Raw genomic sequence first — 27,843 nt, 5'->3', positions numbered from 1 at the left:
GCTGCGTCTCTGGGCTGTGGAGTTTGTGTTTGTAAAGACCTGAGATGGCTCTGAAGAACCCGTAAGAGTATTTTTCTTCCTCGGTCTGCGTTGCCTTTGCCTTGGCTAGTAATTTTACAGGTTGGCCTCCTAAAGACACACGTGACAAACAAATCCCGTCCCCAGTCACTGAGCTTCTGGGCTTCAGCTCTAGGCGCTGCTGAATCTAGGAAGTTCAAAGGGTGTGACAGGAAATGGTGTCCGCCTATCTCAACACTCCTGTCCCCTTTTCGGGGTTTCCCACATGACGACAGATCAGGCTGATGTCTTTGGACAGTGCCTAAGAAGAAAAGTAGCCAAAGCCCAGAACTGGACATCGTCACACATGAGTAGAGTGAAAATATTCTCAAGAGAAGCTGACTGGGGTTGGTGCGGGGGTGGGGGATGCGGGGGGAGGGGTCCTTGACGATGGAGAAGCAAAATTAATTAGACAGTCAAGATGGCCACCTTGCGAGAAAATGCCTCTGTCGTGGAGCAGATGAAGCTGTGTTGTATCTCTTTGTTACCTATCTGTCCTCCAAACTAGGAGTTCCCTGGGAACAGCAGCATTCTATCATAAGCCCCCTACCAGAAAACTGTCTGAATAGAGGGGGAGACGGACAGGGCTCGCCCTGCTGTCCCATGGACATCCTCAACTCCTTCTTTGTTCGAGGACTCTTTCCCCTCATCTTTCTGTTCTGGAACTTCCCACCAGCCCACGGTGATTCCTCCAGTCAAGGATATATGAGCATGAGCAAGAGGTGACTTCCCAAACCTCCAGTGGAGCTGAAAGACGACAAACGTCCCTGTCACTTTCACCTGGAGATACTATGCCAAGTGTGTGAGGTTTGGTCTGCTGGGCTCGGGTCTCGTTGCTTCCGCTTCATAGCTGAGTGTCTTCCGGCAAGTTCCTTAACCTCCCCGTGCTTCCTTTTTCTTCATCTGACATGTGAGGAGAATAAACCCAAGAGCCCTTGGGAAGATTAATGGGTAAGAGTGCTTGAAGGGGTGCTTCTTAAATAGTGGTTTGCAAGAGCTGATGTTGGAAGAGAAAACCTGGGGGACCTATGATCTCCCCTCATTTTTAGTAGCCAGAAAGTCTCCAGAAGATCTGTTCCGAGGAGCAGAGTGTTCTCTTCCCTGACCCCTCCCCGGAGTCCCTGTATTCAGCCTCCCTGGGATATGCTTCCCACCAATATATCACCATGTTGGACAGTACCCTGCCTGTACTGGCTGCTGCACAGTCAAAATGCCCCATGCTAGCTCCCCCCGCTGCATTTTCTGGGACTGTAGCATCACATAGACCAGGGAGCCAACGTATGCTGCAGCCACCTGTCTGAGCCGACCTCCCCCTCGGGCTCCTGACCCAGCATGGCTGACAGATTCAGCTTCCAGGGACCCCTTTTGAGTCTCCATATCCAAAGCTGGTGTTCCGTGCGTTGTTTAGTTGCTAGTCTGAGCAGGCAGATAATGGGACGTGGAAGGGTCTCTGAAGTCATTGGCTGTAAACTGGGGCTCCAAAGTGACGTGGAGAAGTCACTTTGCAAGGGGCATTAGGACTCCATACAGAGTGCGTGGGAGTTTCATTTTGCAGAATGACCATGAGACTTATTGTCAGCTACTAAGTACCAGAGTATATCCTGATTGTTTGTTGTTTTGTGTGTGTGTTTGTTTTTCATACAGTGATTTTTTCTCTCTAAATAGCAACAACAATAGCAAAGGGCATCAGAACTCTACCGCAGAGGTTCTCTTAAGCAGGAAGGCCATGTGACCCCACTCTGTACTGTGGGTGTGGCAGTGTGTGGATGCCCTTAAGCTTTGCCTCAGAGGTGAGAGTAAGAGAGTGTGGGCCTTGAATGCCCAGAGCTCAGCCCTTACCCCTCCTGGCAGATGCCAAGTGTTATCACCACCTCTGTGAGGAGCTGGGGGTTTCCATGCCTAAGTGTGTAACAGAATAGTGTCGCTTTCCCAACGTGGGGATGTCGGATCCTTGGAGGATACTGGAGTTGTATTGCTGTCCCAAAGGCCCAGGGAGCTAACAGTAAAATGGATGGATGTTTACATTTTTTTTTCATGGCCAAATAATGTTCCATTTTGTGCACGTATTCTACATTTTCTTTATCTATTCATCTACCAATTGGCATCTAGATTGATTCTGTGCTCTGCCTGCCGTGAGTACTGCTGTAGCACATCTCTGCATGGCGCTGTCATCTCCTGTGGGTATTTACCGCAAGTGGGGAGGCCAGATAGATCCTGGGCTGGCTCCGTGCTTCTCCTGTGGATTTGCCATAATAGCCAGAGACATGTGCATTCCCAGCCACACCGTGTGGGATTTTCCTCTTGTCCTTGCTACCATTTGCTAATTCTTGTTCTGTCCCTGGGCACGTGCTGACAAGGGTGAGCTGCTTTACATCTCCCCAGTGACTCGTGGAAGTGAGGAGTTTGGGTTAGAGGGTTTGATTTTGGTTTGGGTTTGATTTGGTTTGAGGTTATTTCTTTTTAATACGTGTAAGGTATTTACATTTTATTCTTAAAGAAGGATCAAGTCGAGCAGAATGGTTGATACCTAAAGCAAGAAGTGAATTCCAGGCCATCCTGGGCTACAGTGGAAAAGCCTGTCTCAAATGGGGTGGGGGAAGCAGCTGGAGAGATAGTACGGGGGTTAAAGTACTCACCCTTCTTGGAGAAGACCCTGGTTCAACTCCTGCTTCCCACACAGTGCCTCACAACTGGCCATGACTTCATTCCTGACAATCCAGTGCTCTCTTCTGATCTCTTGGGGCTCTACCTCCACACGATACACATGAACTCATGCAGGAACATGCACACATGTGCATAGAAATAGAAAAGTAAATAAAGCTTTTTAAAGCTCCTGAGGATTGGCACAGTGCTTGCCTGGAACACAGGAAGCCCTGGGTTCAGACCCCAGCCCTGTATAAACAGGACATGATGGCGTGCACCTGTAACCTCAGCACTAGGGAGGTGTAACTGGGAAGATCAGAAGTTCAAGGTCACTCAGCTGCTTAGGGGTTTGAGCAGAACTGGGTTCGAGATGATGTTGGTCACTTGGCCATCTTTAACCTGTCCTTGGCAGTGAAGAGGGTGGAACTGTAGGGGACTGTGTGCTGCACAGTAAACTGGACGGAGAAAGACAAGTCCTGTGCGTTCTCTTTCACACGTGGAATGTGGAACAGTCATTATTGATATATGTAATATACGCATAATCAATTCTCATACTGAACCCCAAAATAATACAGCTAATACTTGTTAATAGGTTTTTTAATATCAAATGAATGGGGTGAGTTTTGCCAAAGCTCCAAGACATGTTTTGTGGCCTTGAATATACCAGTGTAGAACTCTTTCATCAGGCAAGAAGCCGTCTCCTGCCATAGGTTTGGACTGGATCCGGGCATCTCCAGCCTCCAGCCTCTCCCCTAATCCCATTCCTGGAATCAGCAGAGGGATAGGCATGTGCTGGAAGATGTGCCATCAGCCCCCACAACCCTTTCTCCTGGGAACCAGAGAAGTTTGCTGTCTGTGACCCAACCTTCTGTCCTTGGTGCCCAGAGAATACCGTTCTCTCACTGCTGGTTCCTGCCCGCCCATATGGTGGCCTCAGACTCAGGCAGGACCCCCACAATCCCTCTGAGGACAGGCTCAATGGTACTGATTTTCCAATGCTCAACTTCCTTTGCAGCTCTCAAAGACTCCAGTAAGAGGTCCATCAACAGTGACTGGAAGATAGAGCTCCCGGGAGAGTTCCAGATTGCAGGTACGACCGTTCGCTATGTGAGAAGAGGCCTATGGGAGAAGTTTTCAGCCAAGGGACCCACCACGGTGCCACTGCATCTGATGGTGAGTGCTGGCCCTGGACATTGGCTTAAGCTGGCATCTTAGTAGGTTTATTAGTCTTGTTCCCAGGACCTGGGTGGAAGGTGATGCCTCTGGCTCCGGGGCATTTGCAAGGCTCCCTGCTAACAAGGCCTTTTTGTCTTTACTGTTATTTTCATCTGTTCATTTATTTGTGTATACGGATATGTGTGATGTGTTTATATAGTGTGTGTATGTGGTGAAGGAACATGTTCTTGAGGGTATGTAAATGTGCATTCCGGCACACATTTGTGCGCATGTGTGTAGATGCCAGAGGTCAGCAGCCGATGTCTTTTCTTGATTGCTGTCTACATTTACACTTTGAGACAGGGCCTCTCACACAACCTGAAGCTTATCAATTTGGCTAGGCTGGCTGTCCAGTAAATGTCAGCAGTTCCCTTATCTCTGCCCTCATCTGCAGTTCTGAGATTAGACATGCTTGATGTCATGCCTGGCTTTCTTCATGGGTGCTGAGGATCCAAACTCAGCTCCGTGTGCTTCTGTAGCATGTGCATTACTGACTGTAGCATGTGTATTACTGGCTGGAGCATGCGTGTTACTGACTGTAGCATGCACATTGCTGACTAGAGCATGCACATTTATCACTGGAGCATGCACATTACTGACTGAAGCATACATATTAATGACTAGAGCATGCATGCAACTGACTGTAGCATGTACGTTACTGACTGAAGCATGCATGTTGTTAACTGGAGCATGTACGTTCCTCACTGTAGCATGCATGTTGCTGACTGAAGCATGCACGATACTGACAAAACATGCACATTAATAACTGGAGCATGCACGGTACTCACTGGAACATGCACATTAATAACTGGAGCATGCACTATACTGACTGAGCCATCTCCCTACCTCTTCCCCTCTCTCTTGGTCCCATGCCTTCCACCTCAGGGTTCCTCCCCAGAATTTCTTTATGGTTGCTCACTAGCAGAGCACCTAGCTTTTCCAAAAGGAGATGATTCCAGGAAGAGATTGTGCCGTCACATGGGTGACAGCCAGGGACAGCTGGTACCATTAAGCAGAAGGTCATTGTCTTACTTTAGGGTCCCCATTGTGGTGATCCACCACCATGACAGAAGAGCACATTAGGGAGGAAAGCGTTTGTTTGACCCACATATCCAGTGTTACAGCCCACTAAGGGAAACCAAGGCAGGAATCAAACCAGGTGGGAACTGGGAAGCGGGAACTGAAGCAGAGGCCATGGAGGAATGCTGCTTCCTGGCTTGCTCTCCGCGGCTTGCTGAGCCTGATTTTTTTACAGCACCCAGGATGACCTGCCCAGTGGTGGCCCCACCCACAACTGATTAGGTTCTCCCACATCAGTCACTAATTACAAAAATGGCTTACAACCCCATCTTCTGGAGACATTTTCTCGATGGAGGTTCCTTCCTCTCAAGTTGACATAAAACTAACCAGCACAGCTGTGCTCAAAATCTGTGTTTGCAACAGACGATAGCAAACATAGAGCTGCCCCACAGTGGGAAGCACCTTCTGGAAGTGAACTGTGGATGCAATGTAGGTACCACGCTGACTGGCCAGATTCTGCTTATGACCAGCACTGGGGAATTAGGAAAGAATCAGATTCCATCTTCAGTTTACCCCCCATGTGGTCTTAGGAAAACCTGTAGACTCAGGCTAGCCAGGATGTCAGTGTTATCTCTTATTTCCTGGGAGCTCCACGATTGCCACTTTTGGCTTGGTATCAAAGGCCTCCAGCGCGTCATGGCACAGCTGCCTTCTCAGGGTCTAAGCGATCTCATGGACTATGTATGACAACACCCCATTATGGATAATTTTGTGAGGGTGCTAGAGATTGAACGCAGGCCTTGTGCGTGCCAGGTGATGCTGGTTGATGCTGATTTCCTGAAGATCAGGGTTTGTGGCAGTTTGTGCATGTGTCATGAAAGTACAACTTGGCCGAAGTGCCTGCTGGTCTCAGAAGTTCTCCTCTCCCCTCCTCCCCATTTATCTGTGCCCCTGGAGATGAGCTAACACTCAGATTATCTGGCCACCACCTACTGCGGGTGTTGAGTGTGGTCAGATGAGGGTGCTGACCCCGTATAGTTTCGGCGGAGCTGAAAGCCAGCCAGCTTCCATGTGGGCCATAAACTGTCTGGGACTCTGCCAGGGATTCCATTGGAGATCATTTCTGCAAGTTGATCTCTGGGACCCAGGGACCTGTCCCAGGGCCATTTCTTCAGGATAAGATGTTTCCCAGTCAAAACCTTTGAATTAACCGCCCACAACTATTCTGAGTTCAAAGCAAGTATTCAGAGGGGCACAGAGGGGGCTTGAGACAAAATGAGGCCCATGCAGAAGCATCAGCTGTTAGAGCTGCCCTTTGCCCTCTCTAATAAGCACTGAAGTGTGCATAGGGCCTTTCTTCACCAAAAGCTCTTATAAGCATATGGGTCTTCAGCCCAGTGAAGCCTATACCAGCCTTAGGCTGTTCCGACCATAACTGAAGTCAGAGAAAGTATCTCACAACCAGCTAGATCTTCAGCCCTTATTTAATATTTAACTCTTCCTCTCTTGAAATGTGCTCTTTATTCCACTTCACGTCAGGCTTCCCTTGCCTCGGCATAGAAAACCATGGTTCCCAAACTGTGGTGCGTACATTACTTTCACAATCAGGGGTACCTACAGAGTCCTAGGGATCAGCATTTGAAACCAACTAGACACATAAATTCACTAATCATACAAGGCTAAGAAACTGGTTTCATATGGAGCCTCAGCTTGCCAGCCTCATTCCCACACTGAGGGGAACAAAGGTCTCTGATGAAGACTAATCACTTAATTTTATTTAGTTTTTTTGGAGGGCCGTGTTGTTGTGATTGTTGTTGTTTTGTTTCATTTTGGTTTTCAGCAGGAAGCATTTCTCCAAGTGCATGAGTGCAGGTCTATTAGCTGGGGAAATAAACAGGTATCGCGTCTACTTCTAGAGCTTCTGCCCCCATCCTTCAACTTAGCCGTGCAGGATCAGGCAGCCTGAGACAATTCCCGCCTGTCACCAGACACTTCCATCCTGATCTGCCAGAGCCCAGTACACAGAGGTGGGCTGTGCACTCACTCAGCCTGTAGTTCTCTGGATCTTCATGGCTAGAAATGAACTTGCTAGTCCCTTACCCCCAGGGACACTCAATGGTCTACAGCCAGGTCCCTCTCCCACAGGAAAGCCTGCTTTGCAGCATGACATATATATAACACGTCTGCTCTATGTTGAAAGCCAGTCGGGCACCTAGTGGTCTTACATGGCGTGTCATGTTTCCCCCAGACAAAGCATAGGTCCTTCCATTCTGAACCCTGACTAGGATTTCAGATGTGTGGTCCCCAAACTGCAGCTCCCACAAGCAGATACCTCTCTGTACCTCCATCTACCTTAGTGTTCAGCCATGAGCCAGGCCTCAGCCAGGCAACAGGCGTAGTCATCATTTAGGCTCCATGTCAGTACCCCAAATCCCTCTGCCTCAGACCGCATCTTTCATGCTCTTGAACCTGACTTACACCTGAGTATAGCAATGGCTGTGATGGAGTACACACACTGCATGGAGCAGTGACTGTGATATAGTATACATACTGCAGTGTAGCAGTTACTGTGATGGAGCACACACTGATATAGTATACATACTGCAGTGTAGCAGTGACTGTGATGGAGCACACACTGCAGTGTAGCAGTGACTGTTCTGGAGTACACACACTGGAGTGTAGCAGTGACTGATGATGGAGTACACACACTGCAGTGTAGCAGTGACTGTGATGGAGTACACACACTGCAGTGTAGCAGTGACCGTTCTGGAGTACACACACTGCAGTGTAGCAGTGACTGATGGAGCACACACTGCAGTGTAGCAGTGACTGATGGAGCACACACTGCACTGTAGCAGTGACTGGTGATGGAGTACACACACTGCAGTGTAGCAGTGACTGATGATGGAGTACACACACTGCAGTGTAGCAGTGACTGATGATGGAGCACACACACTGCAGTGTAGCAGTGACTGATGATGGAGTACACACACTGCGGTGTAGCAGTGACTGATGATAGAGTACACACACTGTAGTGTAGCAGTGACTGATGATGGAGTACACACACTGCAGTGTAGCAGTGACTGTTCTGGAGTACACACACTGCAGTGTAGCAGTGACTGTGATGGAGCACACACTGCACTGTAGCAGTGACTGTTCTGGAGTACACACACTGTAGTGTGGCAGTGACTGTGATGGAGTACACACACTGCAGTGTAGCAGTGACTATTCTGGAGTACACACACTGCAGTGTAGCAGTGACTGTGATGGAGCACACACTGTAGTGTAGCAGTGACTGATGATGGAGTACACACTGCAGTGGAGCAGTGACTGATGATGGAGTACACACACTGCAGTGTAGCAGTGACTGTGATGGAGCACACACACTGCAGTGTAGCAGTGACTGTTCTGGAGTACACACTCTACTGTAGCAGTGACTGTGATGGAGTACACACACTGTAGTCTAGCAGTGACTGTGATGGAGTACACACACTGCAGTGTAGCAGTGACTGTTCTGGAGTACACACACTGTAGTGTAGCAGTGACTGATGATGGAGTACACACACTGCAGTGTAGCAGTGACTGTGATGGAGTACACACACTGCAGTGTAGCAGTGACTGATGATGGAGCACACACACTGCAGTGTAGCAGTGACTGATGATGGAGCACACACACTGCAGTGTAGCAGTGACTGTGATGGAGTACACACACTGCGTGGAGCAGTGACTGATGATGGAGTACACACACTGCAGTGTAGCAGTGACTGTTCTGGAGTACACACACTGCAGTGTAGCAGTGACTGATGATGGAGCACACACACTGCAGTGTAGCAGTGACTGATGATGGAGCACACACACTGCAGTGTAGCAGTGACTGTGATGGAGTACACACACTGCGTGGAGCAGTGACTGATGATGGAGTACACACACTGCAGTGTAGCAGTGACTGATGATGGAGCACACACACTGCAGTGTAGCAGTGACTGATGATGGAGTACACACACTGCGGTGTAGCAGTGACTGTGATGGAGCACACACTGCAGTGTAGCAGTGACTGTTCTGGAGTACACACACTCTACTGTAGCAGTGACTAATGGAAGATGCCATCTGGAGGGCACCACTTGCCTTTGTTAATGTTTATGTTGCTATGACAAGCACCATGACCTAAAGCATCCAGGAAAGAAAGGATCTTTTTCACCTTGCACTTCCAGGTCTGTCGCTAAGGGAGCTCAGGCAAGCAAGGCAGGAACCAGGAGATAGGAAATGAAGCAGAAGCCATGGAGGAATGCTTCTTACTGGCTCGCTCCTCATGGTTTTCTCAGCCTACCTTCTTATAGCACCCAGAGTTCACAGCACCCACAACAGTCAAGAAAATAGTGCCACACACTTGGTGATGGGCTGTTCTGATGTGGACATATTCTCTGTTGATGTTCCTCTTCTGAAATGGCTCTGGGTTGGGTCAAGGTTGACATAAACTAGCCAGCACCGAACTTATACTCAAAGAAATGGTTAGTACTGGTCTCATCCCTTTCTAAGGAAAAGCATCGTTTGTGTCTTTCACATCTGAAAGCACAACCATGTGGGCAAATTGATAGGAATGTGGACCCTGCTGCATGATATAGAAAAATAACACAAACAGCCTGCATTTCACTACCCCAAACTCCCCCTGTAAACAGATTGAATGTAGAATAGAAAAGACCTGAATTCACCAATGATAGTGTGTTCTCCCCACGCACCACCCAAGTCCCTGAGGAACCCTGAGACTGGCACCTCTAGCTTTAACCTGCTTTGCTCTTCAGCAGAGAGCAGAGTGACATCAGCTCAGATTACACCTTCAGCATTCTGTGGGTGCTCACTCCGTCTCAACAAGGCCTCCCTTTTCTCATGGCTCCAGGTGCTGCTGTTTCACGACCAGAATTATGGAATTCATTACGAATACACCATACCTGTAAACCAGAGCACTGAAAATCAGAGTGAGCCCGCCAAGCCACAGGACGCTCTGTTTCTCTGGACCCACAGTGGTTGGGAAGGGTGCAGTGTGCAGTGTGGAGGAGGTAAGGTGGGGGTGAGGGAGGTGAGGGTGCAGCTGAGGAAACACTGACTTTGGGGCCCTCTGCTTCGGTTTGCCCAGTGTGGAATGGAAAATGTATGATTCCATAAGAACTTAGGCCCTGAAAATCTCAATAGAGCATATAGCCAAGGTTTCCCAGCTCCTGCAGGTTAGAGGGCCCACACTGCTCCGTGGCCTGGAGCTTAACCCTAGCAGTAGAGATTTGCTAATCATGTGAGTAGGTGGTAGGTATGAGAATAAAAATGGCCCTGAGGATATTGAAATCGATCTGCAACTTGGTAGAAAGGGATCAGATGAAGACCTCACCCATACCCAAGTACCCTGTCCTCTTTGCCACAGTCACCCTCTCCAAGGTGCAAAGTAAAGTGTCCTCTGGGTCGGGCAGAGCACACCTCGAGTGGGTCCTGATTCTGCATCTCTCATGGCCAAAGGAGACAACCTGCCCACTCTGTCCACACCTGCACTTCGTCACCTCTAAAGTGTGATGACTGCTCCACACTTTCCACTGTGGAGATTGCACGGGAGCCAAAGGGATTGTCACACTGCGAAGTCCTGCAGTAGCAAAGGTGGGGTGTCCACTAGTAGGGCATTAAGAAGGAGCACTGGGAAGCTGCCCATGTTCTGATAAAGAGTCCCCCAGTCATGCCAGGAACTGTCATTCAACACAGCGGGTTGCTATAAAGACATCAAACTAGGAGAGGGCTTGTTGGGACCCAGAAGGCTTCAGCAAGGAGTGGGGGGAGGTGAGAGAAGGTAATGGGGGAAATGACTGAAATTCAATATATGCACATGTGAAACCATCAAAGAACAAAAGAAAGAAATGAAAGTTTTACCAAGGAGCAGCAGGAAAACTTCATTGAAGAAGGTGTAAAGAAGCTGCTGGCATGGCTGCTCCGTGGTGTGGGAAGGTTTTATTGTAGATAAGAGAGAGACGATATCCAGAGGCCTCTGGTAGAGTTCAGAGCAGAGGGAGGAAGGAGTAGACTGGACATGGCCAGGTCTAGGGAAGTGGGGAAGCAGGAGAGAGTGAGCGAGTGAGCGAGAGTGTTGGTGTCCAGAAGAGTTCCCCAGTAGCCCAGAATGAAGTATAACAAAGGTTTATTTATCTGGGGATAAACTCACAGAAAGAGAAGCAATCCACAGTCTTCTGCATGCGCTGGGAACTGGAACCAAATCCAGCAGCCAAGAGACCTGTCTGCGTTTATAATACGTGTGACCATGCTCAAAGTGGGCCAATATCTTCAAGGCTATTGGCTGAAGGAGACACCAAACACCTCCCCATTTTGTTTAAATAAGAGAGTTCTAAGCCTAATACAAAACTATATACAATAAGAATAAATATCAAGTATTGTCCAGGGAAAAGAAGAGGCAAAAACATACATAGAAATTAAAATTATAGCCAGAATAAGCACCATCAAACAGAAAACATATGCTCAATGTTTCAATAGTTATCCTATCCTAAAGAATCTAAGTGTTACATTAAAAATGGCTTGGCTAAGTCATGAGAGGGAAGTAACTATGGCTATCTAGTTTTCAACCCCATCAAAGACATGAGAAGGGACCTAATGAGGAAGTGCAATCAAGTAATTTCCAAAAGGTGCAAGAAATGGCAGAGACAGCAGGCTACCTGGGCAATCACCCAAAGTTCCATTTGCAATGCTAGGGCAACTAACTTTGACTAAGGCCTAGAGTAACTGACAGACCATTTTCAGAGGCAGGAAAATTTTAAAACTGTCTACCCCATCTTGGCAAGGTCTGGCAGTCTTTTTGCTTGTATCCTGCTTGTCCAGTCTGGACACCATTTTGTCAGTAGTCAAGACATGGGCAGTTCTTTGCTCAAAGGCCAGTTTTGTCAAGAAGAAAACAAGCTCCAAGTGGAGTGTCTTGGGTGCCCAACATTCTCTCAGGAATAGATCAGTGCTGCCAGGAGGAATTGTGTTTCATGTCAACAGAATCCTAAGTTATTTAAATGCCATATTCTACAGTTCTTTGAAGTGTTTGAAGATTACCTATCTATGAGGAATAGAGGAGAGAGAGAGAGAGAGAGAGAGAGAGAGAGAGAGAGAGAATGAGAGAGAGAGAGAACATAGCACAAGTAAAATAATAAAGAACAGTAAGTTCCACTAAGAAGTAAGCTACCTCTGGGTCAATGTCATTTGTCCCTCCAATAAGGCACTCAGGAGATCATAGGAGATGATGCAAAGGATGGTGGGTAAGACCGAGTTAGGACAGAGGATCGATGAGGCCTCTCAGTCTCTACCCAGCAAGCAAGGTGGCAAGCTAGAACCCAGGTGCAAGCCCACCCATCCTGCTCTTGAGTGACTGGTCTGCTAAGACGATGTTGTCACATAGGCAGCTTGTATGACATTATTTAACATTTAAAGGGCTCATCCCACTGTTCCTGGGGAGATCAGAGCCACAATATGATCAAGCCCTTAAGTTCCCTCCTTTGTATCTCAGCCAACTGTTCACACTAAATGTTTTCCCTCTGCAAATTGTGACAGCTGGCACAGCTTCCGGGTGCCACCATCAGCCCCACCAGAGTACACCGTCTCTAGGAGATCCCTTGTCTTGGGGATTTCAGACATCCCCTATGCTGATGGCTTCCTTCCCTCCCACTTTAGGGATTCGTGCCTGTATCTCCTCTGGGCTAACCTACTGTAGACAAAGCGCAGCCCAGAGGAACCATAGTAGGCTGTGCTGTTCTGGGAACTCTGAACTGCCACACAACCACAGCTGCCTTGGTGACACCACTGACTTCCAGTTCCTTCAGTTGTCAAGCCTGCTGCTGTATCTGATGGCTCTTTGCTTTCGTGTTTATATATGACTGCGTTCGCGAGTCATAGGGCAGACATTGTGGCTTAAGATTCCCCATTTTTTAGTCATCCCTGCGCAACCAATTCCTCAAACAACAGATCCTACAAAGAAAGGGCCTACATAGTTGTATCCTGGGCCTACATAGTTGTATTGACTCCCTGTTCATCCATTATAGTCATTCTTCTCAAGCCATACCAATGGCACTAATACAGCATTCTGAAGTGTGGCGAAGCAAGCTGTCCCACTTGGGGAAACTGAGGCATAGAAGCATGGTGCCACCTGTTTATGCTGTGGTCACAGTGATGCTGATAGTGGCAAAGCCAGTGGGCACCCAGGGAGCTGGTTCCAGAGGCCACCCTCCTAATGACCATCAATCAGCCTCCCTGACAAAGTTGTAACCATCAGATTGAGAGCTCATAGGGACTCTCAAAGAAAGGTTAATGGGTTTGCCAAGCTGCCGAAGAGCATGTGACACTGAGATATTAGCACCCCTGAGCTCAGTGAACCAGTGGGGGACACCTGCCAGAGCAAAGCAAGCCTGAATGTCCATCTCAGCAACTACCTCACATCTCTCAGGAAACAAAGTCTGTAGCAAAGGAGTGGCCATACTCTCAGTGAAAGCTGATACACAGGCATATCTGGGACCGGATCTCCATAGACTTTAAATCTTAAGCATGCAGATCAAAAGATTAGCAATTTCTGATGGAAATAAAAGCCCCAGGCAAAGCATTGACCCTAGCAACTCCCAGCCCGTCCAAGGACACAATTGACCTGAAGGTCCTCCTGCTTTCTCAGATTGTTCTAGAATATTACCCTGCTCCATACAGCTCTGCTGTGACTTAAACGCCCCATCCCTAAGAGAACAGCTCCCCGTCTTTGACAACGGACATGACTCATTCACTGATCAGTAGTTGCCCCCCCCCAAACTCCCTCCATAAACCTGAATGAATAGCTTTCTGGGCATGTGCCTCCATAAGTTCTCAGCTCCCACGGTCTGGCTTCCAGGAGAACGCAGGACCATCGTATCGTGCACGCGGATTGTTAACAAGACCACTACCCTGGTGAATGACAGTGACTGCCCCCAAGCAAGCCGCCCTGAGCCCCAGGTCCGAAGGTGCAACTCTCACCCGTGCCAGTCCCGGTAAGTCACCGTATTCTGTGGCGCGGACCACCAGCATATCGGGTAGCAACACTTTCGGATGGGGGGATGGTAACACACAGTTCACACCACAGAGCCAGTCCGTGCCACATCCTACTGGTGTGGCCAATGGTTTTGTTTTTTGTTTTTTTTTTTTGGCTTGTTCAAAGTAGTCATGCTGCTTGATGACGGGGGACATTCTGAGAATTAACTATTTAGACGATGCAATGTTTGTTACACACGTAGACTATCTGCATAGATGCGTTATACTTTATTGTTCCTAGAACATGAACAAAATAGAACATTAACTTAAACATAAAGTTGATACAGTTGGTAGACACAGAATGGGTAGGCTGGTGCTGCTCTCACACAAACTTACCTACAGTGAACAATACTTTTAACAGGAGCGCATTCTTAGATAGCAATAGTAATTGTAGCATAGTAAGTACGTGAACGGTAACTTATTATCGTTATAGTAGTGTGTGCTGTGCTGTGTTGGGGCTGGGGAGATGGATCCGCTGGTAAAGTGCAATCGTGAGGACCTGTCTCTGTGTATTTACGTCTGTAACCCCAGAGCTAGAGGGATGTGTGGAAACAGGCAGATACCCAAGCCTTGCTGGAACCAGTCTAGGCAGTTGGTGAGCTCTAGGCTCACCAAGAGACTTTCTCAAAATAAAACACAATAAAGTGATAGAGGGAGATGCCCAGCACTGACCTCTGACCTCCTCAAGAGCATGCATAGGCAAGTATACCCCATGTGTATCTGTGTACGCGCGCATACCCCAGCCATCTCCAACAGTGATAAATATGACAGCACAGTAGGTTTGTTTCCATGCATGCTGCCGCATGCATGGGTTGCACCGTGATGTGGTACAGGCAGTGGGAAGTTTTCGGCTATATTGTGATCTATGACACCCCTGCTGCATGCCCATGGTTGGTGTGTCACCAACAGAAGCACCATGACACAGCACTGTTCTGAATGTCTGCCTTCTAAGCCAGAACATTAATGAAAATGCACTGTCCTAGCTGGAGGGAAGCTTATAGGTCATGACTGACAGCGTCTCACAGAGAAAACGTTGCCATGGGTACACACTTTTGACTGGCACCTATTGGCTCCCCGAAATCGCTTGTCTTGGAAGAAGAGGAAGTAAATGCTAGAATTTAAGCATCTAAGAATAAGGGGCCAGGAGGTTAATGGGTGTGGCTGACCTGTCTCTGTGAGTGTTTCTTGCTGTGTGGAAGCCACCTCAACTTCTCTGCCAGACCCAGCTGAAACATGAGATGGCCATGCTACCCATGTGCTCTGGCATACAATTGGGAGATCTCGACTGGGACAAACTGGGTGGAGTGTGTTCACTAGCTCTATGTGTTTCTTCCTAGTTGCTTCAGTGGGCTGGATCACATGGTACTCGGTGACTCTAATGCATTGTGTGATGTTACCCCTCTGCCTCCCTTTCTGCCCCAAGCTGAGCAACTAGTTTTTTTAAGCTCTGTGTGTACCCCTGGCCTGATTCAGGAGTCTCACAATGTGTTTGGCTTTTGTACCAACCCCTTTTGCTTACACTGTTTTATTTTTTAATTGTGTGTGTGTGTGTGTGTGTGTGTGTGAGAGAGAGAGAGAGAGAGAGAGAGAGAGAGAGAGAGAGAGAGAGAGGGAGAGAGAGAGGAGAGAGAGAGAGAGAGAGAGAGTTTACACATAGTCCATGGCACATGTGTGGAGGTCCAGGACATCTTTCAGGCATTGATGATCTCTCTTCACTATGTGGGCCCTGGGTATCTAATTCGGGTTGTTGGGGGTTAGCTCAAGCACCCTATCTTGCTGAGCCATCTTCTCATCATTGCAGCCTTTTATTAAACTCTTAGCTTCTGTTTAAGAGAAGATGGGAAGCAAGAACAAGCAGGCAGTGTTCCTTATGTTGATTCTGTGAGCTCCTCCAAAAATAAGAATGAAAGCCTACTTCCATGCTAAAGACATTAATGAAGGTCTCATTCAGAAATTTTTGAATGCCAACTTGCCACAACCTAGAATCACTAAGAAAAGATCTTCTATTGAGAAATTACTTAGATCATCTTGGCCATGGCACCTCTGTGGAACACTAAGAAGCAGTGCTTAAAAGCTGCCAATCAAAGGGTTGACATCCCATAATGATGGAGCTGTGGATAACGACAAGGAACTCTGGAGAAAATACATAAAGGAACTATTGAAAAGCTAGAATGCAGACAGAAATTGGAGTGGAGCATGTTTGTCACTATGTGGACACTGTATTAGTTCCTTTTGATTGCTGTGACAAAGCATTGGACAGGAACTGCTTCCATGAGGGCAGACTGCTTGAGGCTCATGGCCTCAAGGGTTTGCAGGCGCTGTTTCTAGTGTAGGGAGCACGGCCTTGCAGCCCAGCTCATGTTAATGGCTGGAATGCATGGCGGTGCTGTCTATGGGGCTATACAGAGCAGGTAGCTACAGCAAGAGTGCTGGAACCAGGGGCCAGGCTATGGCCTTCAAAGTCCTTCCCCACAGTAACTCACTGCTACCAGCTAAGCGCCACCTCCCACAGGTTCCATGGCCTCCTACCCTAGCACCACCAGCTAAGTAGGGAACAAGCCTTCAGAGGAAGGTTTCAGAGTCAGACCTAAACAGAGGCCCAGCTAGAACGGTCATGGACTGCTGGTAAACTCCCACACATGCTCAGGGTGAGCATAGCAGCTGGAAACCGAGAGGGTAGAAGATGCAGAAAGGAGAGAGTCAGAAGAGGACCCTCGGATTCTGCAGATGTATTTGGTTTCGTCCCTAATATAAGCCACAGATGGGTCAGGTTTCATCTAATAGAGCTAAGGACAGAAGAACGGAACTTCTGTCAAAGCTGCTGCTTAGAGTAGTAACACAGCCCGGTGTGCTGCCTGCCAAGTCGGAAGTTCAGGATTCTACCATGATGCTCTAGGGGTGTACCACTCAGTGTGATAGCCAGTAGGCTGATCCAAGGTGACATTCACGGTGTGTGTAAAATATGTGAATAAAAATGCCAGATTTCAAAGGGAACGAAATTATAAATATCAATGATCTAAGGTTGTAAGATAATAATATGGAATGGGATTGTATGGACTATAATCATGTAGAGTGACTGTATCTTAAATATGTTGGGAGAGAGTATGTGTGTTTTGTTATTACTTTTTAAGTATTTATTTCTTACTAGGCAGAGCACATATGATTCTATGTATGTGTGGAGGTGAGAAGACAGTTTTGGAGAGTTGGCTCTCTCCTTCCACTCTGGGGCTGCAGGACAGGAACTTAGATCCTCAGGCTTGAATGGCAAGCACTTTTACCTGCTGGGCCCTTTCACTGACTTCGGTGATTTGTTTGTTTGTTTGTTTGGAAATATTTGCTTTATAGCGCTGGGGTCCAACCCTAGGGTCTCACATTTGCCGGCTCAGTGCTCCAGCCCTAGAATATATTATTGAAATGAAATATCCAATTGTTTATTTTTTGACATTTATTATGTATGCAGTGTTCTGCCTGCCCACACACCTGAGGCCTTCTAGAAGAGGGCACCAGATCTCATTACAGATGGTTGTGAGCCACCGTGTAGTTGCTGGGAATTGGACTCAGAACCTCTGGAAGAGCAGCCAGTGCTCTTAACCTCTGTGCCATCTCTCCAGCTTCCCAACTGTTTCTTTTCACCGTTCCCATGGCTGCTGGAAAATTCAAATGGCATGAACACCTCCTGTGGACGGGACAGCACTGGTGTGGACCAATGAGTCTCGCATTGATAATGTTCGGGATGTGTTTGGAAATTAGTAGGTCATGCAGAGAAACAGTCCTGCCTCAGAGTCTATCGACTGTCAAAGCCCCTCCAGTAGGAGGCGGGGCTCACGGGCCCCTCCTGGCTCCAGGCTAGAACGTCTACTTATGCAGGCTACCATAGCTGCTGTGTGTTTAGGAGCCATGACTAGAAGGTCTGTTGCAATCTGGTTCTCCCAACCTCTGGCTCTTACTGTCTTTCCTCCTCCGTTCACGTGATGGTTCCTGAGCCCTAATGAGGAAAGAGGGCAGTGGAGATTCCCCTTGTGGCAGAGCAGAACTTTCTCTCATCGTTTGCTGGCCCTCCTGCCCATCCTGCCTACTCTGCCCACTGAGCGACTGAAACCTCCTTCACTAAGAGCCCACACTCTGAAGGTCCCATCGCAGAATGGAGATACAATGGAGGGCACATTGTTACACTGGATGACTTTGTCTTGCCTGCTTGATCATCCCCTGAGCATCTAGCACAGCCATAATCATATGCTGTGCCTTCTGCAGCATCCCCTCTTCCTGATCAGCCTCCTCCTGCTTACCAGGTACCTTCTCAGTGCTGGGTGTTTAGAGGGGAAAGACAGTCTTGCACACCTGCAACTTGACAGGCATGCTCCCATCCTTTCTTTTTTTTCTTTTTAAATCTCACCCTCTTCCAATCTCTTTCTGACTCTAAAGTCAAATAAAGCCAGCCTAAAAGAATGAGTGGAATTTCCACAAACAGAAGAGAAAATGAAATTGAGAAAAGGTAAACCGACACCTAGAATTTCCTGGAGGGCTAGCAAAGGAAATGCTGGCTGCGGTTCCAAGCTGACTTGCTTTGTTTGTTAGTTTGTTTATTCTTGGACCATCTGACCCTTTACTGTTGTTTGAGATAGGCACATGCAAATGAATTGTCACAAGTCCACAGTTGTTACCTACCATTTAACTCAAGAAATGTGTCTGATAATAGAATTTGCAAGTCTTGCAAATCCTAGCAATATATATATATACATATATATATGCATATCAGTGTATACACAACTATATATGTATGTACACATGTATATGCATACTATATGTAAATGTGTCCACAACATACATATATTTTAGACACATAATATACACATTTGAACAGTAACATCTGAACTATTGCAGAGCACTGTCTAGTTGTCATGTACTTTTCATAAGATCCTGTAGTTTGTGGAGAGTCTGGTCTCAGAAACTGGGGACTAGAAAAAGAAAGAGATCAGACACACAAGTAAAACCTGCCTTGTGTATGGCAGGTGGCACTTGGAGCCATGTCAGACCTAGAGAACAAATGTCAGTTGGAATGGGTAGGCATAGCTGGAGGCCAGAGTCAGTGTTCCAGAAGGACACCCTAAGAACCAACAGTGTGAACTTTATTAACGACGCTAAAAAGAGTCTGCTGCTGAGGTTGGCACAGTGGCAGACCCTTTCTGTTATGATTCCTTTGACCTTTAAAACATCATGGCTCTTTGTGTTTTTCCCCTTGTGTTTTTTTCCTTTTTCTCCCGCACTCTTGATTTTCTTTGACCATCTTTTTCCAGCGGGTTCCCGACAGTTTCCTTTCCCAAGCGCACACCATGAGCACCACTTTATTCTGAGTCGGTGCCTGGCTCTGTGGCTGTCTCTCCCCGCCCCTGCCTCCCCTGCTTCCCCTGCCTCAACCATGTAGAATCTAGAATCTACACAGGCTGCTGGCCCCTTTCCAGAATCTCGCACACCAACACGAGTGTCAGCAAACCCGGCCCCACCATTGGCAGGAGAGGCAGAAATCACAGATTGGATCAGCTGTTACGACTGTGGCCAGCAGCCTTCGTCTTGCTGACCACAGTCTGCGGGAAGAGAGCCTTGTCATTGGCACCAAAAGAGTGATACTGCATGCCAGCCCTAGAGACTCAGCCACAGACAGCGCAGTGGGCTCCACTCGGAGCCCAGAACTCATGTGTTACCAGGCTTAACATTTTTGCAGCCTTTTAGAGCATATTAGCCACTTGAAAAGCTATTCCAAGTTATTAGATATTTCCCTATAGCATTTATGATTTGAACCTCTTCCCAGGCAGTACATGGTGTACTGTACATTGAATTAGGGTGATTCAGAAAAGAACATTTACTTGCAATTGGATTGAACAGTCATCTGCAGAGAAGGGTATTTGGTTTTTAAATTTGTGTTCCTTCCTCAATTACCTTCAACCAGGCTAGCCTTGTTTTTGGTTAAAGCTGAATGGAATACCACAGTTTCTTATTAAAGTATGTTCCTCAGCGTGCATGTCCATGCATACAGAGAGGGGGTTGGAAGACCATGACTTCAGAATGAAGCTTGAAATGTGTGTGTGTCTTAAGCCACAGGTGCAATCTGAAACTGATGCTGTTGTTTAATCCGTTTCTTGCTACTATGAAGCATCAGAGACTTTTCCTGCTTTTTCCTGCAGTGGAAACAGTAAGTGTAGTTGTGGAACAGGGGTCTACACTGGGCCTCCGTGATGTGTGAATGATGAGCATGAATCTATATCATCTGGATGCCAGAACGCTTCACAGACACTATCCAGATCCCAGGGCCTCACTCGCATTCCAACTAAACGATAACATTTTGAAACCTTTCCTTGTTTATGGGAATTAGGAAAGCACAGGACAGAGGTCGAATAGTCAACTCCAGAGCTGCTTTCATTGCTTGTGTATCCCTCCTTTCCATTATTACAGACAAGTGAATTCCCAGATACCCGTTTCCTAGGTAGTCGATTCCCCCTGTTAGGAAATGACTGTCACACAAACTCTGCAGTGTATCAAAGAGGCCCTTCTCTCCCCCTGCCCTATCCCAATAATAAAATGGAGCATTTGATATTTCATTTTTACGTTTATGTCCTGTTTTCTGGAAGGAAAAATGCTGGGCAACGTGAATGCAGTCATGGGTATTTCTCAAAACAGACAGCTGACAGCGGTAGCTTGCTGACCCCTGCCTTACGTTGCTCCTTCATCTGCTGAGATATGGGGAGACCTGGCCCTCAGCAAGAGCCCAAGTTCTAAAGGTGCTACTACATACAAAGAAGAGCAGCTCGCACCCCAGGGTATGACCAGCCCAGAAGTGGCCATGCATAAAAAGGGGGTGAAGCTTCCTGGCTCTGTCACCCCAGAGCTTGTCCTGTCCTGGAGAGACCAACCATGTAAAAAGGAGGTACAGTTTCCCTCAGTTGGATCCCCAGGGCCTATCTGGCCTAGAAAAGGCCAGTCGTGGAAGAGGGGTACACAGCTTCCCTGGTCTGGCTGCCAAGGTCCTTTCCAGACCTGGGAGGCCATCCTTGAAATAGGGGTGGACTCAGCTTCGCCATCCTGGCTCCCCAAGTCCTGTGAAGCCCTGCAGAAGCCAGCCATGGAAGGGGGTGCATCTCCTCTGGCCTTGCTTCCCAGGGTCTGTTTAGCCATGTGGGGGACAGCTGCCCAGTCTGGTTACCAAGGTCCCTCTGTCATGGGGATGCCAGCCATGGAAATGAGGGAACAGCTTCTTGGGCTGCTCTCCTGACAGGCCCTGAAGAGGCTAGATGTGGAAGAGGATTCCCAGTTCCCCCAGTTGGCAGACCCTGGGGAATTACTACTTTGTTACAAAGTGACCCATCTGAAATGAAAGGGAAATGTATGTCCTCCAGGCTCCAGGAGGACATCAGATGCTGTAGAATGAACACTCTGTGATTGACGGCGATGGTGGGAGGTTCTCCAACTGGTAAAATTGCTGGAGAAGTTAACAACAACAACAATTAAAAAAAAAAAACCACCACGGTGGGCATAGTGACCAGATTCTAGAACAGTCTGCTTCTCATGGGATCTAATGAGTTTTCTAAAGTTCAGTACTGGTCGACTGTATTAAAGCAACAGTCTACAGATATGGAATAATCATTTTCCCTTAAAATGCATCTTTTTAGAGACATGCAATGAAAATAAAGGTATCATGCAGTAGCAGTGTCCGGGATTCTTTCCCTATTGCTATGATAAAATATTCAGACAAAAGCAATTTAGAGGAAGAAGTCTTATTCTGGCTCACAGTTCAAAGATACAGTCTGTCTTGGTGGGAAAGTCAATATAGCAGCAGCTGGTCGCCACAGTCACAATTAAGATGGGTTTTTCCACATCAGCTCACAAAATCCAGACAACCCTTCACCAACATTATTAGAAGATAACCTATATTTGTCACTCACAGGTGTGCCCACTCACAGGTGTGCCCAAAGGCAGACCTCCTAAGTAATTTTGGATTGAGTCGACAGTTAACACTATCAAAAGAAGCTTAGAAATCAAACTTACAGATTTCTAAAAGCATGTTAAGCTCGGACATGCAGCCCAGTGGTACAGCACTTGTCTGGCATGCACAGAGTTGTGAGTTTACTCCCGAAGGTTAAAAAGAAATTAGTAGAGGTGGAAATACATGGCAATGACATTGTGTCTGTCAAGAAGATGCAACAGTTACAAAATGTACCGGCTTGGCCTCAGAGCCCTAGAGAAAATGAAATGAAAGGAGAAATGGAATCTCATCGTATTAAAATGTCTTATCACACCCAGTTTCAGGAGAGGGCTTGAAAAACTAGGTAAATATTAGAAAGGAAGCCGAAGACTTGAACAGTCCTATAAACCAACAAGACTTGGGCATCTTGAGAAGAATCCAACTGGCGTAACAGAGAACTTGGTATGTTCTCGGACCACAGTAGAGTGAAATTAGAAATCAGTAAGAGAAAGAAACTGTGAGAATTCACAAATATGTAGAAATTAAATGGCATGCACCCTAAATAACTGATAGGACAAAGAGAAATTATAAAAGAGACCTTAGTTCTGAGATGAATGAAGATGAAGGCACTGCATGCCAAAACTTAGAAAATGTGAGGAGAGCAATCCATAAAGACATTCTTAGCTTAAGAATTTTACATTTAGTCTATTTAACGTGTATGGATATTTTGCCTGTGTGTATATCAGTACAACCACTTGTATGCCTGATACCCTTGGAGGCAAAAAGACTGTATTGGAGCCCCTGGTAGTTTAATATGGTTGCAAGACACCCTATGAGTGCTGGGAATTATACCCAGGTCCTCTGAAAGAACAACCAGTGTTCTTAACTACAGAGCCCATGTTTACATTTTTCAAAAACCTAGAAAGGGGCTGGAGAGATGCTTCAGCAATGATGATTGCGTTTTTTCAAAAAGCCAGTGTTGAGTTCGCAGCACCCATGTTGGAGGCTCGCCACCGTAACTCCAGCTTCAGGGACTCAGTGCCCTCTTCCAGCCTCTGGAGGTACCACACTCACACATGCACAAACCCACAAGCACTCACGTGTGCAAAATTAAAGATAAAAATAAAATCCTTTTTTAAAGATTTCAAATTAACAGTTTGGAAAAGCAACAAAATCCGATAAATACCATGAAAAGCTGTATGCCATAAATTAGAGCACTTCCATAAAATACACATACTTCTAGGAAGAAACAGACTCCCAAGCAGAATAACACACATCCAGAAACAAAAGCCGCGAAAACACCACAAACACGCCAGCAGCCATCACAGCAGCCGCAAAAGCCTGAGGCCTTCCTACAGTAGATAAAAGCATGACCCAGGATCTGCTCCAGCCATTTCTGTGTAACATTGTACTTGAGACTCTTGCCAAGTCGGCTACCTAAGAAAATGAAATAAAGGGAGTTGTGCTGAGAGGAAAGGGGCAGAACTCTATGCGTGCCAACGACATAATCTTGTATTTATTAGAAATTCCTAAAGACTCTACTAAGGAAACTGAATTAATCCCGGGGAGTTGCGAGACGATGAGCAAAGTCAGATTTCTGTGTATTACAAATGAACAAGGTGAAAATGGAATTAAGAAACCAGTTTTAACCACGAGGTGTCACGGGTTGAACGTAACCTGTCCATCACAGGCTCGCTTATCTGAGCACGTGGTTCCCAGCTGGTGACACTGTTTGGGGGAGGTGATGAAGCTGTTGAAATCCGGGGCCTAGCGAGCACAAGTGAGCTGCCAGGAGCAGGTCTTAAAGATATCATCTACTTCTGCTTCTGGCTAAAGTACCCGTTGCCAGATCCACCAGCTATGAATAAGCTGCACCACCCCAGCTGTGTGCACCCCTACCATAGTGGACTGTGCCCTCCAAACTATGAGCCCAAATAAATGTCTTTCTCCCTTAAGTTGCTTCTGTGAATGTCACAGAGGCAAGAAGAGTGACTAACACTCCTAAACACCAAGAAGAATAAAACACTCAGCAACAAGTTCAGAACTCATAACGTAAAAACACATCTTACTACCATGAATTGGAATGTTTCAAGGAAGCGATACTCCGCAGTTGCTTCCCCATTCCGTTTCTATAAAAATTCCATCTGCCTTTATTGCACCAATGAGCAGACTGATCCCAAAATTCGCGTGCAATTGGAAAGGGCTCGGTACAGCCAAAACAGTCTGAAAGAGAATACTGTGAACCTGGAAGTTTCATGCCTCCCAGTTTCAAATCTTAGCACGCAACTAACACCGTGGGGCGCCATCACTCCACTGTATGCGAAGAGAAACCGAGGGAGTTGAGAGTCTAGAAAGCACATCTTGGGCTTACTCTTGGTTGCTTTTCAGCAGGGGTTCCAAGAAAGTCTGATGGAACATTTGCCCTTTCAGCCAGTGTTTCTGGTACCACTGGAGGTCCACATGCAAGACTGACACAGTGCACACAATCCTGCTCATAAGGCATCAAGCTCCAAAGGCCTAAGTGCATACCGTAGGCAAAAATCTTCTTGACATCGATTGGCTGTTAAGATACCAAAAGTATGAGCAACAGCAACAAAGTTAAAAGTCATCAAAAATTTTAAGGTTTGGTTTTGTTCGCTTTGTTACTTCAAGAGCGCCATCAGGAATGTTAAAAGTTAACCAAGGAATAGGAGGGGATTTTACATTTGTGATCTAAGGAAGTACTACTACTCAAATAATAAATTAACAGATGACCCACAGACAGGCATGTACATGACCAGAAGAGGTAGAGACAGATAGATCACCCAATTATACTAAGAGTGGCAATTTAAATGAGCCTCACCCGCCAGTGTGGGGGCATTTAACCCATTCTAGTCCATGTCCCATTGAGACCTAGGATATACCAGATTCTGGAGTGTGACTGACTGGTCTGTAGCCTCCGAGGTCAGCAACCATAGCAGAACCCCAAGAACCTACACTTGTAAATGTATATTTGGGGAGATTTTAAACCATACACCTTTTGTTCAGTTGCCTCTGAATCTCCTTGCCTCTTCCATATCCTTCTTCAGGAAGAGCTTGCTTGCAAAGTGTGCCCCCAGAAGTCCCATTCCTACAGACACTTGCCAGGAAAATAGGACCTGCTTTTCAGATGCCAGCCATCCTCATGTTACGTCACAAAGCTGCCCTGGGACTGGGGAGATGGTTCGGTCTGTAAAGTGCCTGCTGCCCAAGCATGGAGCCCTGAGTTTGATCCTTAACACCTACGTGAAAGTCCGGCCAAGAGGCACATCTTTAACCCCTGTGCTGAGGATAGGGGACAGAGACCAGTGGGTCCCTGAAGCCCTTTCCATCCACCCTGGCTAAATTGATCAGCTCCAGGATCCGTGAAAGACTTTGACCCATGCAACATATTGAAAATAGCATCACTTAGCGGACACGTCTTCGTTTACTTGACTTTTGCCTTTTAACGTATATACGGTCTGTTAACCCTGACCCTGAAGGGTTCTACACTGCCTGTCTTAGTTAGGGTTTCTATTGCTGCAGAGAAACAGCATGACCAAAAAGTAAGTTGGGGAGAAAAGGGTTTCATTGGTTTACACTTCCATATCGCTGTTTATCACTGAAGAAAGCCCAGACAGCAACTGAAACAGGGCAGGATCCTAGAGGCAGGAGCTGACGCAGAGGCCAAGGCAGCAGACAGAGTGGCAGAGACTAATGTCATACACAAAGTGGAGAGAGCCAACGGGAAGTGGCTTGAGGCATTAAGCTCTCAAAGACTTCCCCCAGGGACAGGCTTCATTTAGCAAAGGAACAAATGTTCAAATGCCCAAGACTATAGGGGCATTTCTCATCTGAACCACCACAGGGGTTTATTCTGACACAGGGTTCACTTTCAGAACCTGGCTATTCTGATGACTTCCAACCTTTCTCTCCAGGCTCGACATGCCTCGCTTCCTTCTACCTGAAAAAAGAACCATTGTCTCCTTTTCTTCTCATGTCTGGCATCTCTTCTCCTAAACCTGAAACAGAAATGCTGTTTGGGTAAATGGGCAAATGCTGCACACTAGTGAGACAATCAAAACAAGTCTTAACCAGAGCTATGGCCAAGATCTCTTTGGACAAAAACGGGGCGTTTCTTTTCTAAGTAACGCACGTACTCTGGAAATATTCCAACACTCATATTTTTTTTAAATAACCAAGCACTTCCCTCATAGTTATATTTTATATCTTTTGCTCCAAATGAAAATGCTAGAGCTTTTTGGAAAGACACCACCCAGGCTGGGTCCATAATGCTTCAAAGGCACACTACTAAGAGCTGGGAACTGGGCTATTTCTGACCATCTCAAAGGATGCTGTGGGTCCACATTCCTATTCTTTGTGCAAAGTTACTGCACTTTTTAAATTTTTTTTTATGTTCATTGGTGTTTTGCCATGAGTGTTAGGCTCCCTGGAACTGGAGTTACAGGCAGCTGTGGATGCTGGGAATTGAACCTAGGTCCTCTGGAAGAGTACTCAGTCCTCCTAACTGCTGAGCCATCTCTTCAGGCCTCAAGTTACTGCACGTTTGACCACTCAGTTCCTTGGGACCTCGGGTGCCATATTTTTAATGCTTTTTAGTCAGTGTCTGTCTGTGCATGTATGTGCAGATATAAGGGTGTGCTTATATATGCAGCAACATATATGTGTTCACATGTGTATAGAAGCCAGAGGACCACCTTAGGTGTCAACCTCAGGAACCTTCTTTGAAGGGGCCTGAAGCTCACCATTTAGGCTAGAGTAGCAGGCCAGCAGGTCCCTGGAACCCTGTCTCCCTCTCTCCAGGCTGGGAATGCAAGGGTATCTCTAAACCTGACGTGTTATACATAGATGTCAGGGCTTGAACCCAGGTCCCCATGCTGGTGAGGTAAGTACTGAGCTATCTCTCAGTCCTCTCAAAGGTTTTATAAGTTCTTGGGATTTCCCTGTGGAATATGAAATTATTCTCAGGTCCCAGGGATAGCAGAATGGCTGAGAGACCCATCAGCTTAATTTTTTTAAGGCTTCCTTTCAGCTGTGTGCCTACACATTCATCTTAAAAGACTTAATGCCACTGAAGGAATCAAATGAAAGTTTTCTTCAGGGCAACTCAGGGACATTGCTCTGATAGGGGAGAAACTGGTCTTTTTAACCTTCTCCTGGGCAGGAATGGGTTTATGTGGCCTACTTCTCAGGCCTGGATACTAGCATCAACAAGCAGTATTGGACATGCCGGAGAGGGAGAAGAACAGGTAGGAAGTTGGCTCATGGTGCAGCCATTGTGGCTTCCACCCCTAAAGTGCTGAGCACAGCTTGTAAAGGAAGGGAAGAGGTTTGCAAATGAAATTTCACGAGCTGCTTGTCACAAACTCCAGTTCTAACACAAGGTAAGTATCTGTCATCTGAAAATCCCAAACCCAAAAACTTTGCAGTTTTCTGACGTCCAACAATGATGCTACAAGTAGAAAACTGATAGACTGAAAATAGCATATAAATTTCCTCTAGGCTATGTGTTCATGCACTAGTATATAACAGTGTGTGTGTGTGTGTGTGTGTGTGTGTGTGTGTGTGTGTATGTGTGCGTGCGTGAGAGAGAGAGAGAGAGAGCGAGAGAGAGAGAGAGAGAGAGAGAGAGAGAGAGAGAGAGAGAGAGAAATGATTGGTCATAGCCACCATCCCCCCAAATACCTCATCATATCTATGAAAATATCCAGAACCTGAAAACAATTTGGCTCAGGAAGCCTGGCCCTCTGCCGGCCATAGCGCATAACTAGGATGATCTCATGCTGTTAGCCTTTTGATGTCCCACTCCGTGCTGTCAGCTGCTATCAGAATGCATAATCACCCTGCTTCCCCAGGCTTTGATCTAG

The 27,843-nt window shown here is 46.9% G+C and overlaps 1 protein-coding gene across 2 annotated transcripts in view; it reads left to right on the top strand.

Annotated features, from left to right (window-relative positions):
* The window catches only part of Adamts17 (ADAM metallopeptidase with thrombospondin type 1 motif 17), a 309,925-nt gene that overhangs the window by 229,065 nt on the left and 53,017 nt on the right, over nt 1–27,843 (top strand). For both annotated transcript variants that reach the window (XM_087901254.1, XM_087901253.1), the window contains 3 exons: nt 3,716–3,873; nt 9,830–9,989; nt 13,829–13,964. In XM_087901254.1, coding sequence (XP_087757380.1) covers nt 3,716–3,873; nt 9,830–9,989; nt 13,829–13,964 — 454 coding nt within the window. The remainder of the gene's footprint in view (nt 1–3,715; nt 3,874–9,829; nt 9,990–13,828; nt 13,965–27,843) is intronic.

This window comes from Myodes glareolus, chromosome 24 (genome assembly GCF_982192425.1).
Source record: "Myodes glareolus chromosome 24, mMyoGla1.1, whole genome shotgun sequence".
Taxonomy (NCBI): Eukaryota; Metazoa; Chordata; class Mammalia; order Rodentia; family Cricetidae; genus Myodes; species Myodes glareolus.
This window is presented reverse-complemented; position numbering and strand designations above follow the sequence as displayed.